Below are 14,660 nucleotides of genomic sequence, written 5' to 3' on the forward strand. Positions count from 1 at the left end.
AGGGCTCCTGTGCCTTTAAAACAGATGCACGGAAGGGAACATGTCGATGCAGATTTTCTCACCTCTGCATGACAAAGCTGCAGAAATTCTGGCTTCTTTGCAGCTATGGAAGGCACCAGATTGCATCTGGTAGTCAGCACATGCGAAGGCTGTTTAGAGACAGTGACTCCTTCCTATAGGATATAGTGCCTTTGGATCTCTTCCGAATCAGTCTAGAGGGTACCAAGGAAGCCCTCCTGATCACCCAGGAGCTGGTCCTTAAGTGCTCCTCCTGCAAGGGCAGCAGCCTTAGGTCAGTCTGTCCTGGGCTCCTGTGCAAAGAAACAAATGCATCCATTGCAGGCTGATCCGAACCAGCTCTGAGTCATGTCAGCATCTTTTGTGTCTGAACTGTCAACAGCTGGCCGGATCAGCCAGCCTGATTTGTAGGCTCGCCTGTAAACTCCGCGAGCGGCTCCTCCTGTTAACAGCTTCCGCGTCTTAAGTGAGCTGGGCAGAAGATTTCTCACAGCTGCTTGGAGAAGCTGTCAGCCCCAGGCCAATCCTACCATCCCTGCCCTTGATAAATGCTCATTAAAACTTACACATCCTGACATGTGGGGAATGAAAAGGCTCCTCGGGTGCTGAGAGATAGGTCCCACACCCCCCCACACCCTCCAGCCACCTTTGGCTAGCCTTTTCCCTGGGAGAGCACTCCAAATGCCACCGTCCCACTTGACCTCTGAGAATTTGCTGCTGAAGGTGGATCAAACAGAGGTAAAAGATGCTGGAAGTCAGGAGGAGACTGGTAGCTACAAGGAGAGAATAGCCTGGAATAAAAATATACAACCTATTTTTAGCTTTCATCATCCAACTCTGTAAAAAAAACACCAAACCTCTGGCAGAGTGTGAGTGGCTGGTACCCTGCTGATTCCTTCCTTCCTCTCACTGGAAGCTGCCTTTGAACCATTCTAAACATTCTGGGTTTCTGATTTTAGGGTGGGGTTTTTTTTTTCCTTTGGCTTGTTTGTTCAGTATTGTTGCATTCTTAATTTAGAAATGGCAGCAGAATCTCATAACTGCAAACAGGAGGGGAATGGAAATATGAAGAACTCCTAACTGTGCCACCGTCCCTCCTTTGGCCTCATTATTACCATGACAAGGGGCTGATGTCAATGTCCCCCACCTTCAAATCACCTTATTCATGCCGGGTCAAGAAAACAAGGTCCAGAGTGTGGCCTGCCATGTGCGTTGGACTGGTGACATGTTGGGACAGCTCCATGGTTGTCAATGGCGGCCATGAAGTCCTGAGATACCCCAGAACCAGCTGCCTTGGCATGGATGTTGAAGTCTCCCAGAACCAGCAGTCCGGGACTCCTCAGCACTGCCCCTGAGACCAGCTCTGTCAGCTCAGGCATGGAGACTGCTGGGCAGCGAGGCGGGCGGTAAACCAGCAGAATCCCTAATCTGTCCTGATTGCCCAATGCCAGGAACACACACTCTAGATCCCTATAACTGGACAGAGAGCCTGGAGATAGAGAATCTCTATAGACCACAGCAACTCCCTCTCCGACCCTTGAGTCTGGCCTGATGCTGTACTGAGTACCCAGGTGGGCACAGCTGGGTGAGACCAACTCCACCCTGTTCACCCACCCAGTGGTACATTCCAGATCAGCTTCCTCATCCATAATCAGATCATGGATGAGGGAGATTTTATTCTGGCATTCAACAGCAGCAGTCGCATACCCTAGGGCTGACTGATATGACAATCACAATTCCCCAGGTTGGAGGGGGGACGGGTACACGGCAGTCACTAACTGCCTGTGCTGTGTGCCCCTCACGCAGCTTGCTCCTCCTCCCACGCCATACCTCCCCCTGCCCAGAACTGCTGCAATTGGGCCTTTCCCTGCTCTCCCCCGCTCCTCTCCTCCCAGGCACATCGCAAAAAATGCCCTTTGAAACAGTTAAAAAAACAATTTAAAAGGATATAAAAGAAGAAGCCCTTTCTGCTGAGCAGCAGCCCTTATAAAACCTATCAAGCCCTGCCCTGGGCCAGGTGGAGAGAGGCAGGAGCAGGGGCCTCTGGCTCTCAGCAGGGTGGTCCTAGAAAGTCTGAGATCTGCTTAAGTGAAGCCCCCACATTAATTGTTTGGGTTTTGAAGCTTTCCCCTGTAGTCATAGGGTCTAGAAACCTATAAACAATAAATGATGAAGATTCTCAGAATTCTCAATAGATTATACTGGAAAGGCACTCCAAGTAAGATCGTGGTGCTTATTTGGGTCTTCTTCAATGTCGTCTCGCAGGCAAGCTCTGCTGCTAATCTGCCAGCATTCTCAATACTGTGTCTGAGTTGAGCAATAAAAAGGTTGCAGCAATTGTTGCAATCCAACAAAGGTCAAACAGATTATGAGGTCTCTTAAGTACATTGTTGGGTTCTGGGTTGCCCTGGTTCTCTTCTTCTTGACCTTCGGCTTGTCAAACGCTGCTGTGCTTACATCTTTAAATACAAGTGCATGTCTTTGCTTAACAAATGGAAGAAGCAATCCCTTCCCAAAGCAAATTCTGCTCACGTGTTGAGCCTTAGCAGAAATGGCGGCCAGAAATATTTTAGCAGAGATCTCCAAAGTAACTAAAATGGCACGTGTTTTACTTCCAAAAGCTTACAATGAACGAAAAAGGCTTCTTATTTCTAGCAGGAAAAACCTGCTGCCTACAAATCGCTTTCCCTTTCATCTTTTCTAGAATCTGGGGGGCCTTCCTTCACTATTGGCAAGTCCGTCTGGCTGCTCTGGGCTCTGGTTTTCAACAACTCCGTTCCCATTGAAAACCCCAAAGGGACTACAAGTAAAATCATGGTGCTTATCTGGGCTTTCTTCGCCGTCATCTTCCTGGCCAGCTACACTGCTAATCTGGCAGCTTTCATGATCCAAGAGCAATACATTGATACTGTCTCTGGGCTCAGCGATAAGAAGGTGAGGAATGCTTGAGCAATGGTGGCAAAGGGAATGAATGTTGAGGCCAGGGGTGCAACGTTTTGTAGCTTGGAATATCCCAGAAAGAAGATGTGCTAGTGCTGACTGAATAGCAGGACATAAACTCAAGTTGGTTTCATTTGCTGGCTTTGATAAGCAGCTAGAGGAAACCAAAAGATAGCTTTTGGTTACCAAGGAAAGTTAAGCCCACACAAAAGTTTCCCTTTCTGTGCCCACCTTTGCATCTGTAAGGCTGAAGATAACTCAGTGGAGCTGCTTTTTTACTCCCAAAGTTTCTGACCTCTGTATTACTGACTCCCAAGACACTGTTGCAACATGGACTATAAACTGAAATAAGTAAATGTAGAAAATTATGTAGAAAATTATGCTAAAATGGTGGTACTGAAGTACACACTCAGGTTGCCTCCAGACTGTCAGTTTTATACAGTGGTTAGAGTGTTGGACCAGGACTTTTGAGACCAGGGTTCAAATCCCCACTCTGCCATGAAGGTCACTCAGAGACCTTGGTCAAGTCACTCCTTCTCGGCCTAACCTGCCTCACAGGATTGTTCATGAGGGTAATATAGGGGAGGAGGAGAACTATGTATGCCATCTTGAGCAAAGATGGGTTACAATGCAATACATTAAATAAATAAAAACTTTTTGTAGGAGGGATTTAAGCACATACCTAAAATTTAGGTTTGCAGCCATTCAAGTGGATTAAAGGGCTCTGTCACCCTGGTGCAACAAACCTGGTTTTTTTTTTTAAGGATCAGTTTTTTGTGGCAAGGAAATGCATTGAAAACTGTGGGATGAACAGTTGATTTAATGGGAAGACATATAACCACTGTACAAACAAATCAGGATGAATCCATGATGAAGGCTGATGGTTGTATAACCTCCCCACTACCAAATTGGAACAAGTGCCCAGTAAGGGCCAGGTCTAACCTCCAACTAAGCTTTGTGCAAGCAACTCAGGGTTGAACGCTCAGTAGTTAGGTTGGAGGAGCCCAGAACCTTTCTGAAATGCGCATCCTCAAGTCTGAATAGAGGGATGCTGTTTCCATTCTGGATCTGGCAACAGACTTGTCTTTGTGGTGTCCTTCCCAGTTTCAAAGGCCTCAGGAGCAGTACCCCCCATTCCGGTTTGGAACAGTTCCCAATGGCAGCACCGAGAGGAACATTCGGAGCAACTACCATGACATGCACTCGCACATGGTGAAGTACAACCAGCGCTCGGTGGAGGATGCCCTGGTCAGCCTCAAAATGGGGTAGGTTGCTGCATTTCCCCATAAGAAAGAGCAGCGTGCAAAAAGGCCTCAAGGTATCTGTGCCACACTGAGTTCATTCATGGCCAGCCCTAGCAAATATAACAGGATAAGTAAATATACTGGCATATACTTCAATAATGACGTTGAAGTTGGTTGTTGAAACTGGCCCATTTCAGCTTCTGGATCTTGTTTTCTGTTTGCTTGTGAGCTTCTGCTTCAGTGATGACAGACTCAGGAAAACATTCTGATCAGTTTTGTGAATGTTCCTGTATGCCTCTCACACAGATTAACACTATGGCATGCTGCATTTCTGACCACTTCCTTGGGGCATTTGCAGGACTGGCCACCATGTCAAAAATGGGCAGCCCATAGCAACTTGATCAGGTCACCATCTTATGAACAGGATCTTTATTGACTGAAGTTTCTCTACACGCTTGATGCTGTGTGAGATTAAACCATAAAGAAGCTCTCTGCTAATGATGACTATGTTTCAGTATCCTGTCACATAGCTGGCTTACTCTCTGAGTGTTGACTTAAGTTCCTGGTTCTCACTGTGAATCGCTTCTCTCAATCAGACTCCACAAACATGTGAACTGGGTATCTATATTCTGTCCAAACACGATTATGTTTGTTCTGGGTGGAAGTTTGCTTCCTGCTGTTGTGAGGTAAATGTCACAGACCAAGTGCTGGCCATGAGATGCCCAAGTATCTTGTTTTCATACTTTTCTAACAATCTGGATGTTTTGGAGTATGTGTGTGTCACATGTAAGGTTCCTGTCTTTACATGTAATGCAAAATTTAACAATTTTGATACCCCGGTAGGCTGCTAGGTCAATCAAAACAATGATTCTCAAGCATCTTTATAGAGGTTTCCTTTGGTGTGTGATGGGTGCATGCCACAGTGAATGCTTGTTTCACTCCTGTAGATGTAGCTAACAAGCCTCAAAATATTTAGTGCCTCCTAATTTTAGCAACAAAAGTCTCCACATTTCCAGATTTTGAATGTATTACTCATTAGTAGGAGAGTCTTCTCTCTGCTACCAGCCTCTAATTCGCCCTCTAATTTCATTTGCTCAATTCCTTTCATTCATCCCTCTGTTGCTATCCTTTGATCTGTTGACCTCTTGTTGTCCTTTTTAAAAGGCAACTTGCACAGCACAATGAAGCTTGAGTGTGATGTGGTATTCTAAAACTAAGGGAGTGAAAGCAGTGCAAGTTGACTGCCCTGTTGTTTATGACAGTGGGGTAATGGTTGCTTTCCCCCAAGGCCATACTTTTGATATGGAGAAAGTGATTGCCCCCCAAATCACTCAAATTGTGAGATTTTGCAGCTGGGAAAAATGTGATTTATCTTCCAAACTATTACGGTTGTGGCTGCCCTGGCAAATATGCTAGATACCACCATTTTGTGAACTTTTTTTTTTTACATGAATTGTTTGAACAGTGTGCAGTCCCCATCTTCAGTGTTAAGAGAGGCATGAGTTGTTTCCGAAAAATTGCAAGCAAGACGATGACATATGCTGTCTTCTCCTGCCCCTTGATTGCACTGCAAGACTAGGTTACTCTCAGCGTAGCACTTTTTCCATTGGATTGAAGCTTCCGGGACTGTCCTACAAATATGGTCAAGCCCACAGATGAGAACAGCTTCGCTTGCTTTCTTGCATCATTTTATAGCCTGGCACTTGGCACTGTGTGACCTTCTAGCTTACCAACCCCCCCAGTGTGGCTTTTGTAGTTGCTGTCCCTTAATTCCCCCCGCCCTCTCTCTGTTTGATTCCAGAAAGCTGGATGCATTTATATATGATGCTGCGGTGCTCAACTACATGGCGGGCAAGGATGAGGGTTGCAAGCTGGTGACCATTGGCAGCGGGAAAGTCTTTGCCACCACCGGCTATGGCATTGCCCTCCAGAAGGACTCCAAGTGGAAGAGGCCAATTGATTTAGCCCTCCTACAATTCCTGGGAGATGGTAAGTAGTTCTCTGTCTCCTCCCTGCAAACACACTTTGTTCCCTGGCACAATCACAACAGTTCTGTGTTTATTTAAAATTGTATTTATTTTTAAATATGAAGGCGTTAAACCCGTCCCCCCCCAAAAAAACCTTCCAACAGCCTGTCAAAACCTCAGACCCTGAGGGGCAAAAGAGGCACAAGGATGGCCACCCCCTCACAAGTCCCTCACCCTCCCTCCCTCCCTCCATTATAGCGGTTGCTTTAAAAGGCATTTTCACATGCAAATAATAACCAGAGGATAAACTGGAATTTAAATTGAAGCTGCAATTTTAAACATGTTTACTTGAAAGCTAAGGCTGCATTCCTAAACATGTCTACTGACTTCAGTAGGGCTTGCTCCCAATTAAATGGGGTTAGGAGTTCAGCCCTACACCATCAAAATTAGTACAATTATACTGTGGTACCTCAGGTTACATACCCTTAAGGTTACATACTCTGCTAACCCAGAAATAGTACCTCGGGTTAAGATCTTTGCTTCAGGATGAGAACAGAAATTGTGCTCCAGCGGCGCGGCAGCAGCAGGAGGCCCCGTTAGCTAAAGTGGTGCTTCAGGTTAAGAACGGATCTCCGGAATGAATTAAGTTCTTAATCTGAGGTACCACTGTATGATGTTTGTGGGTGGGATCATTTATCCCACGTGGGACAAACTTTGCCCCCACCCCCATGCATTTTGCTCCTATTATGCCTCCTTCAATATATATTTTTTCCTTGTGTTGCTGCTGGCCAGGGCTCCCGTTGCTGCATGTATTTAGGCCTCGGTTGTCTCCTTGACCCAATTTCCTGACCACCATGTGGCAGTGCCTCCCGTCGATTCTGTCTTGCTGACTGCTTCGCCCCAGGGTGCTAGGACAACTGTATCCTTGGATTCTGGCTCTCTCCACTCCAGCCTGTGACCAAAGTTCCTTTCTGGCCATTAGGGAGAATTCTGAGAAGGTTTCAGAGTGCTGTTCCTCCCTGCCACACCATTTGGTAGTCCACATTAAATCAAGCACAACGTCTCCTTGTCAGGTGTCTGGGAAGTTATCTCGCTCTGAAATCACTCTCTCTTCCCTTCAGTAGGAAATAAAGCTCCCTTGTCACTCTGGAGACCTTAACAAGTGATCTGTGTGCAAAAAATGTTTTAAAAAAAAAATGTGTGCAGGGTTGGGGGAGTTCAGATGGAAGTGTTTTAAGGAAATGTCGAACATAATGGGGGATCAGAGAGCCAGAAAAGGAGACAGGCTATGAGAAAAGGAGAGGAAAAGGGAAGGTCTGTACACTTATACGTATGATCAATGACAAATATGCTGTTATATGAACAAAAGCAAATAAGATTAAAGCACACATCAGAGAGTCCCTTTAATGAGTTCCTGCCACACAGTCTTGACCTGTTGTCTCTTCTCTGAACACTGCTTCTTGTGTTTTAAAGCAGAGAGGTGTTCAGTGGTGGGGCGACAGTGAGGAGCACGGGGTGAACATCCCACATGTGGACAGCTGCTCCCAGGACTCTGGCCTGGGTGGAGACCATACCTTCTGGCCTGATTAAGGAAATGCACTCTGCACTTGTACACAGGAGCTTTATATAATGGGGTGACCCACGTGGTCCCTTCCAACTCTACAGTTCTAGGATTATACTATAAAGCCCATGAAGCTGGTAATCTTAAATTTAAGCTCTGTTGTCTGGGGAAAGGTTTTTCCATGGTATAGACCTCCAGAAATGCTTAGTCCTATGGAAGATCATGGGAACACAGGAAATTTTACTTGAGTAGCCATGGGTATCTTGACTGAGGTGGACAATGAATACTACAAGCCAAAAATAATCTAAATTTCTTCAGGTTCAGCTATCTGTGATGTCAATCAGAGGAGATCCCTTTGCTAGGATTTGACCGTCTTCCCTTCTTGTTATTTGTTTCCCAGGTGAAACACAGAAGCTAGAGACTGTGTGGTTGTCAGGGATCTGCCAAAATGAGAAGAACGAGGTGATGAGCAGCAAGCTGGACATTGACAACATGGCAGGCGTCTTCTACATGCTGCTGGTGGCTATGGGGCTGAGCCTGCTCGTCTTTGCCTGGGAACACCTGGTCTATTGGAAGCTGAGACATTCTGTACCCAAGTCTCACAAGCTGGATTTCCTTCTGGCTATAAGCAGGGTAAGGATGCCATGTAGATATGTACATACCCCTTCTATGTCCCCTCTGAGATTATTCCTAATGTGACACATAGACACTTTATTCTTCCAAGCCGCTGGTCATCTTTGAGCAGAGGGCTTAAACCACAGTGTTACCCTGCATGCATAAGTACAAAAGAAGGAACCAGTGCAAAGTGATAGCTCAAGCATTCCCCTCTCCTCTCCTGTAGTTGGGAGGTGGAATAAGCCAATAATTCAGTTTCACTTTGTCTGATTCCTGGTCTGTCCCCACATTCATACCAGGAATGGTTAAAAACAATCTATTATTCACTTTCAAAACAAGGGGTATGCAGGTGGCTTAAATGAATTAGTTTTTATTTATTATATTTCTTTGCTGCTTTTCATTCAGATAAATCCCAAAGCAGCTTACAAACAAAAAATAACACTAACATTACAGATCATCACAAATACAACATAAATCTCATAGAATAATTAACAAATCATCCGTAGAACATTTGCAATCTATAAAATTTACAAATCAACAACTACCATATTTTTCGCACCAAAGGACGCACCGGACAATAGGACGCACCTTGTTTTAGAGGGGGGAGAACAAGAACAAGAATTCTCCCCCTCTCTGCCAAGCGCCCCTTCAGCGAAGCGGCAGGAGGCGCTGCGCAGAGAGAGAGGGAGAATTTTCCCCCTCTTGTTTTCCCGCTCTAAAACAAGGTGCCGTTTAAGGTGCATTCAGGCGGCTACCTTGGAAGCCTGGAGAGCGAGAGGGGTCGGTGCGCACCGACCCCTCTTGCTCTCCAGGCTTCAGGTTCCTTTCAACCTGCTGTATGGGGCTGGCGGGGGGAAGCCCACCACCAGCCCCAAAGAGCAGGTCAGAGAGCAGTGGAAAGGCGCAGCGGAGAGGCTGCGGCCATAGTCGCACGTCACTTCTCCAGCTGGGAGAGGGTCGCGCGGCTATGGCTTCTTTAGCCCCACACACGCTCTCCCAGCTGAAGAGGTGGCGTGCGGCTAAAGAGGCTCCTGCCATAGCTGCGCGTCACCTCTCCAGCCGGGAGAGGGTTGCGGGGGGCTGCTTTAGCCCCGTGCGCGCTCTCCCGGCTGGAGAGGTGACGGGCGGCTATAGAGACTCCTTCCATAGCCGCCCGTCACCTCTCCAGCTGGGCGAGGGTCGCAGGGCTATGGCGTCTTCGCTCCATAGGACGCACACACATTTCCCCTTCATTTTTGAAGGGGAAAAAGTGCGTCCTATGGTGCGAAAAATACGGTAATAAGCTAAACATCACAATTCAAGCCAGTCACATTATATGATTAACAAACCAATACAGCATTTATAATCCATAAAACAATGTTAACAACATTAACAAAATAGCAACCAAAAGATAAGCTGAACACATTCTCCACACATACAGGTTCCATGGACAGCTTCCAGTCCTCCTCATGCGAACCTGAAATTTTAAATTTGAAAATGTATTTTATGGAAATTAGTTTTTCCATACATGGTTCTGGAGGAATGATATCAACCAGTTTTAGCAGTAATGATACCCATGGTGGCTACAGCTAACAAAGGAGGCAGAGTGTAAAAACAGAAGCCACCTCTGCCCTGCACCGTTTTTCTTTAGGGCCACCTGGGCCTTGTTAACAAAGAGTGCTCCAACCAGGCACAACCTTCTGCTAGGAACTCATCTTTGGATAATGAACAATGCTGCCCACAGCTGCCTGACCTGCTCCTTCTGAGCAGGGTGTCAGCTCTTAGGCAGCCACAATTCTTTCAGGTCAAAAATGCAACATGTGGACAGGGCAGGCTCAAGAACGCCTTCCGTAGTCAACCTGCCTGCGGATAAAGCAACAAGTGTGCTGCTCCTCATGTACACTGAAGGAGCCGCCTTATCAGTATTTGTAGCCCAGTCATGACCCACTTCCCTAGTACTGGTAAGACAGAGCAAGGCTTTCTGTGACAGGTTCGTGAAGCAATTTGTAGAGGACTGCATCACTGCTGCTTAATTTGTGTGAAATGTATTTGAAATTAAACCAATCAAAAACCAATCTTTTCCCAATTAGAAATTTACTGGAGAAAAGACCAGGAAATTGATTTGCCTGTTCCTGGTTCTACTGCATTTACATTTCGAGGCTGCACTGTCTGCTCCAACATAAAATGCCTTAACTGTTTCCTGCCAGTGCCTCACCTGATCAAAGTAATAGGTGTTTGAAACTATTTAATGTTGAACAGAAGCAAGAGAGAGATTTGTTTCTACATAATCTGGATTGATAGCTAGTATCAGAATAGGCCTCTTTCTCATTACAGGGCCTTTTATTGTCACCTCTGTCCTCAATCTGTTCTTAACTTTAAAATGTTAGTTACTGTATATACTTGAGTATAAGCTGACTTTTTCAGCACATTTTTTATGCTGAAAGAGCCCCCCCTTGGCTTATACTCGAGCGAGAAAGGAGCCCTTTCTCACCACTGGTCCCACCGCCGCTGCTGCCCGTCTCTCGCAAGGGCAGGCACAGGAGCCGCGGTTGGGAGAGGTGCTGTCCTGTGCTGCGCCTCTCCCAGCCGTGGCTCCTATGCCTGCTCCTGCGAGCGGCAGAGGCGGCGGTAGAGGGACGAGCGGCCCGAAAGCAGTCTTTTGGGCTGCTCCTTCCTCCTCCGCCACCGCCACCACCAGGTTTGTGATGTGGTGAACCAGCTTATACTTGCGTCAATAAGTTTTCCCAGTTTTTTCTGCTAAAATTAGGTGCCTCGGCTTATATTCGGATTGGCTTATACCCAAGTATATACGGTATTTAATCTTGTCGAATGCCATCACCTTGAGGGCCCTTAAGAGTAATGGGACATAATAAATTATTATTATTACTCAAATTCATTATTTATATGCCACCCATCTGACTGGCTCCCGATAAAAAACAATAAAAACACAATACAACATCTGCTGGGAGGGGTATCCCACAGGGTAGGCGCCACTACTGAAAAGACCCTCTGCCCGGTTCCCTATAACCTCGCCTCTTGCAATGAGGGAAACACCAGAAGGCCCTCGGAGCTGGACCTCAGTGTCCGGGCTGGATGATGGGGGTGGAGACGCTCCTCCAGGTGTACTGGGCTGAAGTTCAGATAACGAGGATTCAGAAAGTGTAGGATCTTTAAACCTGAGGGATGGAAAGCAGGAGATAAACATATGAAATAAAATTAATCTAGTACAGTGATTCTCAAATGTGTAAGCTTGATACATTTTAACAGAATTACTTCACCTCCAAGAAACGAAACAGGAAACCTGCAATATTTCATAGAAAACAGTACATGGCAATTGGAGACTGGAATGCCAGAAGTAGCGAGAGGGAGTTGGATCTGTGAATGCTAGAGTGCCTGTGGGGTCAGACATGAACAACCTCCTGGGCAACCTGACTTGGTCAGCAGAAAAGGAGGAAACATATTTCTTATCAACCCTGTTTGGTGATCCAGCCAAGCTTATAATGGAATCCTGATCTTTCACCCAAGTTCTGAAACTACCTCGGGTTAAGAACTTTGCTTCAGGATGAGAACAGAAATCGTGCTCCGGTGGCACGGCAGCAGCAGGAGGCCCCATTAGCTAAAGTGGTGCTTCAGGTTAAGAACAGTTTCAGATTAAGAATGGACCTCCGGAACAAATTAAGTTCTTAACCTGAGGTACCACTGTATTTCCTTTGAATGGCTGAAGCACTTGGTTTGCAACAGGGTAAGTAGGACTGTCAATATAGCTAGCTTACCCAAGTATCTTGTTGCTCAAACATTTTCCCAGTTCACTCAGAAAAATGTGGTCATTTGTAATGTCTGTCCTGCATGACCTTGAACATTAAGCCAACCTGCCCTCACCACCCTCCAGCTCATCCCCTTTCCAATACATGCCTACTTAGTCACTGCCTTCCCTCTTCTCTTTCTTTCCAGGGCATTTACAGCTGTTTCAATGGAGTCCAGAATCTGGAGAGCCCTGCCCGCGTCCACAAACCAGACGTCACTGCTAACTCTGCTCAAGCCAACGTGTTGAAGATGCTACAGGCCGCCAAGAACATGGTGTCGACAGCCAGTGTGGGGAACTCCCTGGAGAACGCCACACGGACCATTGAGAACTGGTCAAACAGGAGCGAAAACCTCCAAACCACCTTCTCCCTAAGGACTCCTCAGCTTGTTGTGCAGAACACCAGTGGGCCTACCAGGCCAGCTCATGCCTCCGATGCAGCAGCAGCTGAGAGGCTTGGGAGGTCTCTCCCACAATCCCTCTCTCCGCTCCAGCAGTCTTTGGTGCCAGCCAGTGAAAACTGGAGAGGGACACTAGAGCAGCCGCAGATTCTTCATCCGCTGAAGTTCCGAGGCAGCTATTCTGAGGACAAGGTGCTCCCCGGTTCCACTGTGAACAGCTCCCCCCACTACATGGTAAGACCCACACCTCAGACCCATGTCAGAAACCACGTGCCACTTGGAAACCACCTTAGTGCTGCTCCCCACTCCCCAGTAGGATCTGCTAGGGAGCTTCCTCTACCTGAGCATAAGCAGAAGCTGGCCTTGGCCAGAGGGCACACCAAGGAGAAATTCCACCACCAGAACGTTCACCTGGTGTACGGAGAAGGTGGTGACGACAGCTCAGCCCAGGTGGAGCGGCTGGCTTCCACTTCCGAGAAGCGAAAGGAGTTGGAGAGCCACTTTCCGCCTCATGCCTGTGTCCACAATTCCTTCCCCAAAGCTAACAGGACTTGCAGACCCTTTCTGTACAAAGAATCTGACTCAATAGAGCTAAGGCGAGAGAAGCCGAGCCACAGAGCTAATCTCTCGAGGTCCGGCTGGGAGCAGGAGAGACCCCAGTCTCTAGGCCTGTGGAAACATCATGGGAAGTCCTCAGCCTATGGGGATGTGCCAGACCTCTTCCCCAAAGCTGGCCGGGCTCCAAAAACAATGTCAGTGCCTGGAACGCATTCCTACCCTCCCGGTGCCCTTAGGCCGAGTTATACATGCAATAGGAAATGTGTGGAGGCCAACGGCTTACCTTGGAAGGACCAGCGGCTGCTGCATTCGCAGTCCACGAGGCTCCCCTCGTACCGGGAGGCCTGCCTACACAACAGCTCAGGCGTGCACAAGGCTTCTTCCACGGTGGTGCACAAGCAGTATGCCTACATGAACTCGTACACAAACCTGCCTATCTACTGGGGGCGCCTTTACCCAGGCTCCCCGCAGCTGTGCGAACAGTCCAGTGCCACCCAGCACAGCTTCAGCCGAGCTCCCTGGTCGCCTTGCAGCAGGGACTTCCTGGTCCACCAGGATGGCCAGAGGACCATGTACTTTGGTAGCACCTACAGAGACTACAGGGACCGCAGCAGGGTGGACCCGACGTTTCTTCAGATGGTCAATACTGAGCGGAGAGACTTCCTGAGCACCCAGAGGATGCACAGCCCTTACGCAGGAAGATCGTGGAGGCGAATCTCTAGCCTAGAGTCCGAAGTCTGATAGGGGGAAGATGCTGGGGCTCTTGATGCTCAATTGGAGACTGCAGAGAAGAAGCTCATCCAGGAGGGCAAGAGACAAGGCCTTCCAAGCCAGCGTTCTGCGTCTCCCTGTTAAGCTGGTATCAGCAGAAAGTTCTTTGTCTCTTCACTACTACCACCCCGGATCAACGTAAGAGCAAGTGACCTTTCTCCATCCTCTAATGGACCAAAACGCAAAGCGGGAGCAGCTGAAGGCACTTTATTGACTGATTCCAAAGTCTTCCATTGCTGGGCACTGGGATGCCCTCACTCGCGTACAAGACGACTCTCTCATGGTGGTGATTCACAGTCATGCTGCCTCTGTGGATAGCTTATGAAGCATCAGTTGCAGTGTCAACCATCTACATTTCAGTGCCAGTTTATCGTTCAGAGCATGGCTGTCCGTGACACAGTGGGAAATGCCCAACAGCCTCCTATTAAACAAATAAACAAAATGATTAGGACTATCTTGCTTTCCCATAATGCACTGATATAAATGGAGACTGTATAGAGGACTGAACAGGGGGCATAGTATGATATTTTTAGTGTTTTACATTACTTTCTGGATCTTCGTAAAGAGCCCAAAATGCCAAATGGAGGTTATTAAATACACACTTCTTAAAATGTATTCACACACCCTTCCTTTCTCATTCTTTCTTTTTGGCCACATTGACAAAGGCTGCCGCCTTCAACCTCCCTTGAGTCAAATGCACCAGGACATGAGACATCCCTAGATGTTGCCTTCATAGCTCTCTCTCTCCCCCCCCCCCCAAGCCCGACCAGGAGAAGAAGAGTGTGTGAGGTGGGGCGGGGTTGC

The 14,660-nt window shown here is 47.4% G+C and overlaps 1 protein-coding gene and 1 long non-coding RNA gene across 4 annotated transcripts in view; one reads left to right on the forward strand and one right to left on the reverse strand.

Moving 5' to 3' along the window:
• GRIN2C (glutamate ionotropic receptor NMDA type subunit 2C) overlaps positions 1-14,471 on the forward strand; it is an 87,814-nt gene extending 73,343 nt beyond the window's left edge. For all 3 annotated transcript variants that reach the window (XM_083430000.1, XM_083429999.1, XM_083429998.1), the window contains exons 9-13: positions 2,723-2,952; positions 4,063-4,223; positions 6,004-6,191; positions 8,131-8,363; positions 12,276-14,471. In XM_083430000.1, coding sequence (XP_083286126.1) covers positions 2,723-2,952; positions 4,063-4,223; positions 6,004-6,191; positions 8,131-8,363; positions 12,276-13,826 — 2,363 coding nt within the window. In that variant the 3' untranslated portion in view covers positions 13,827-14,471. The remainder of the gene's footprint in view (positions 1-2,722; positions 2,953-4,062; positions 4,224-6,003; positions 6,192-8,130; positions 8,364-12,275) is intronic.
• LOC310672645 overlaps positions 14,241-14,660 on the reverse strand; it is a 28,524-nt gene continuing 28,104 nt past the window's right edge. The window contains exon 3 of the long non-coding RNA XR_014508704.1: positions 14,241-14,277. This is a non-coding gene — a long non-coding RNA (uncharacterized lncRNA). The remainder of the gene's footprint in view (positions 14,278-14,660) is intronic.

Source organism: Podarcis tiliguerta, assembly GCF_965153285.1.
Source record: "Podarcis tiliguerta genome assembly, chromosome: 2".
NCBI lineage: Eukaryota > Metazoa > Chordata > Lepidosauria > Squamata > Lacertidae > Podarcis > Podarcis tiliguerta.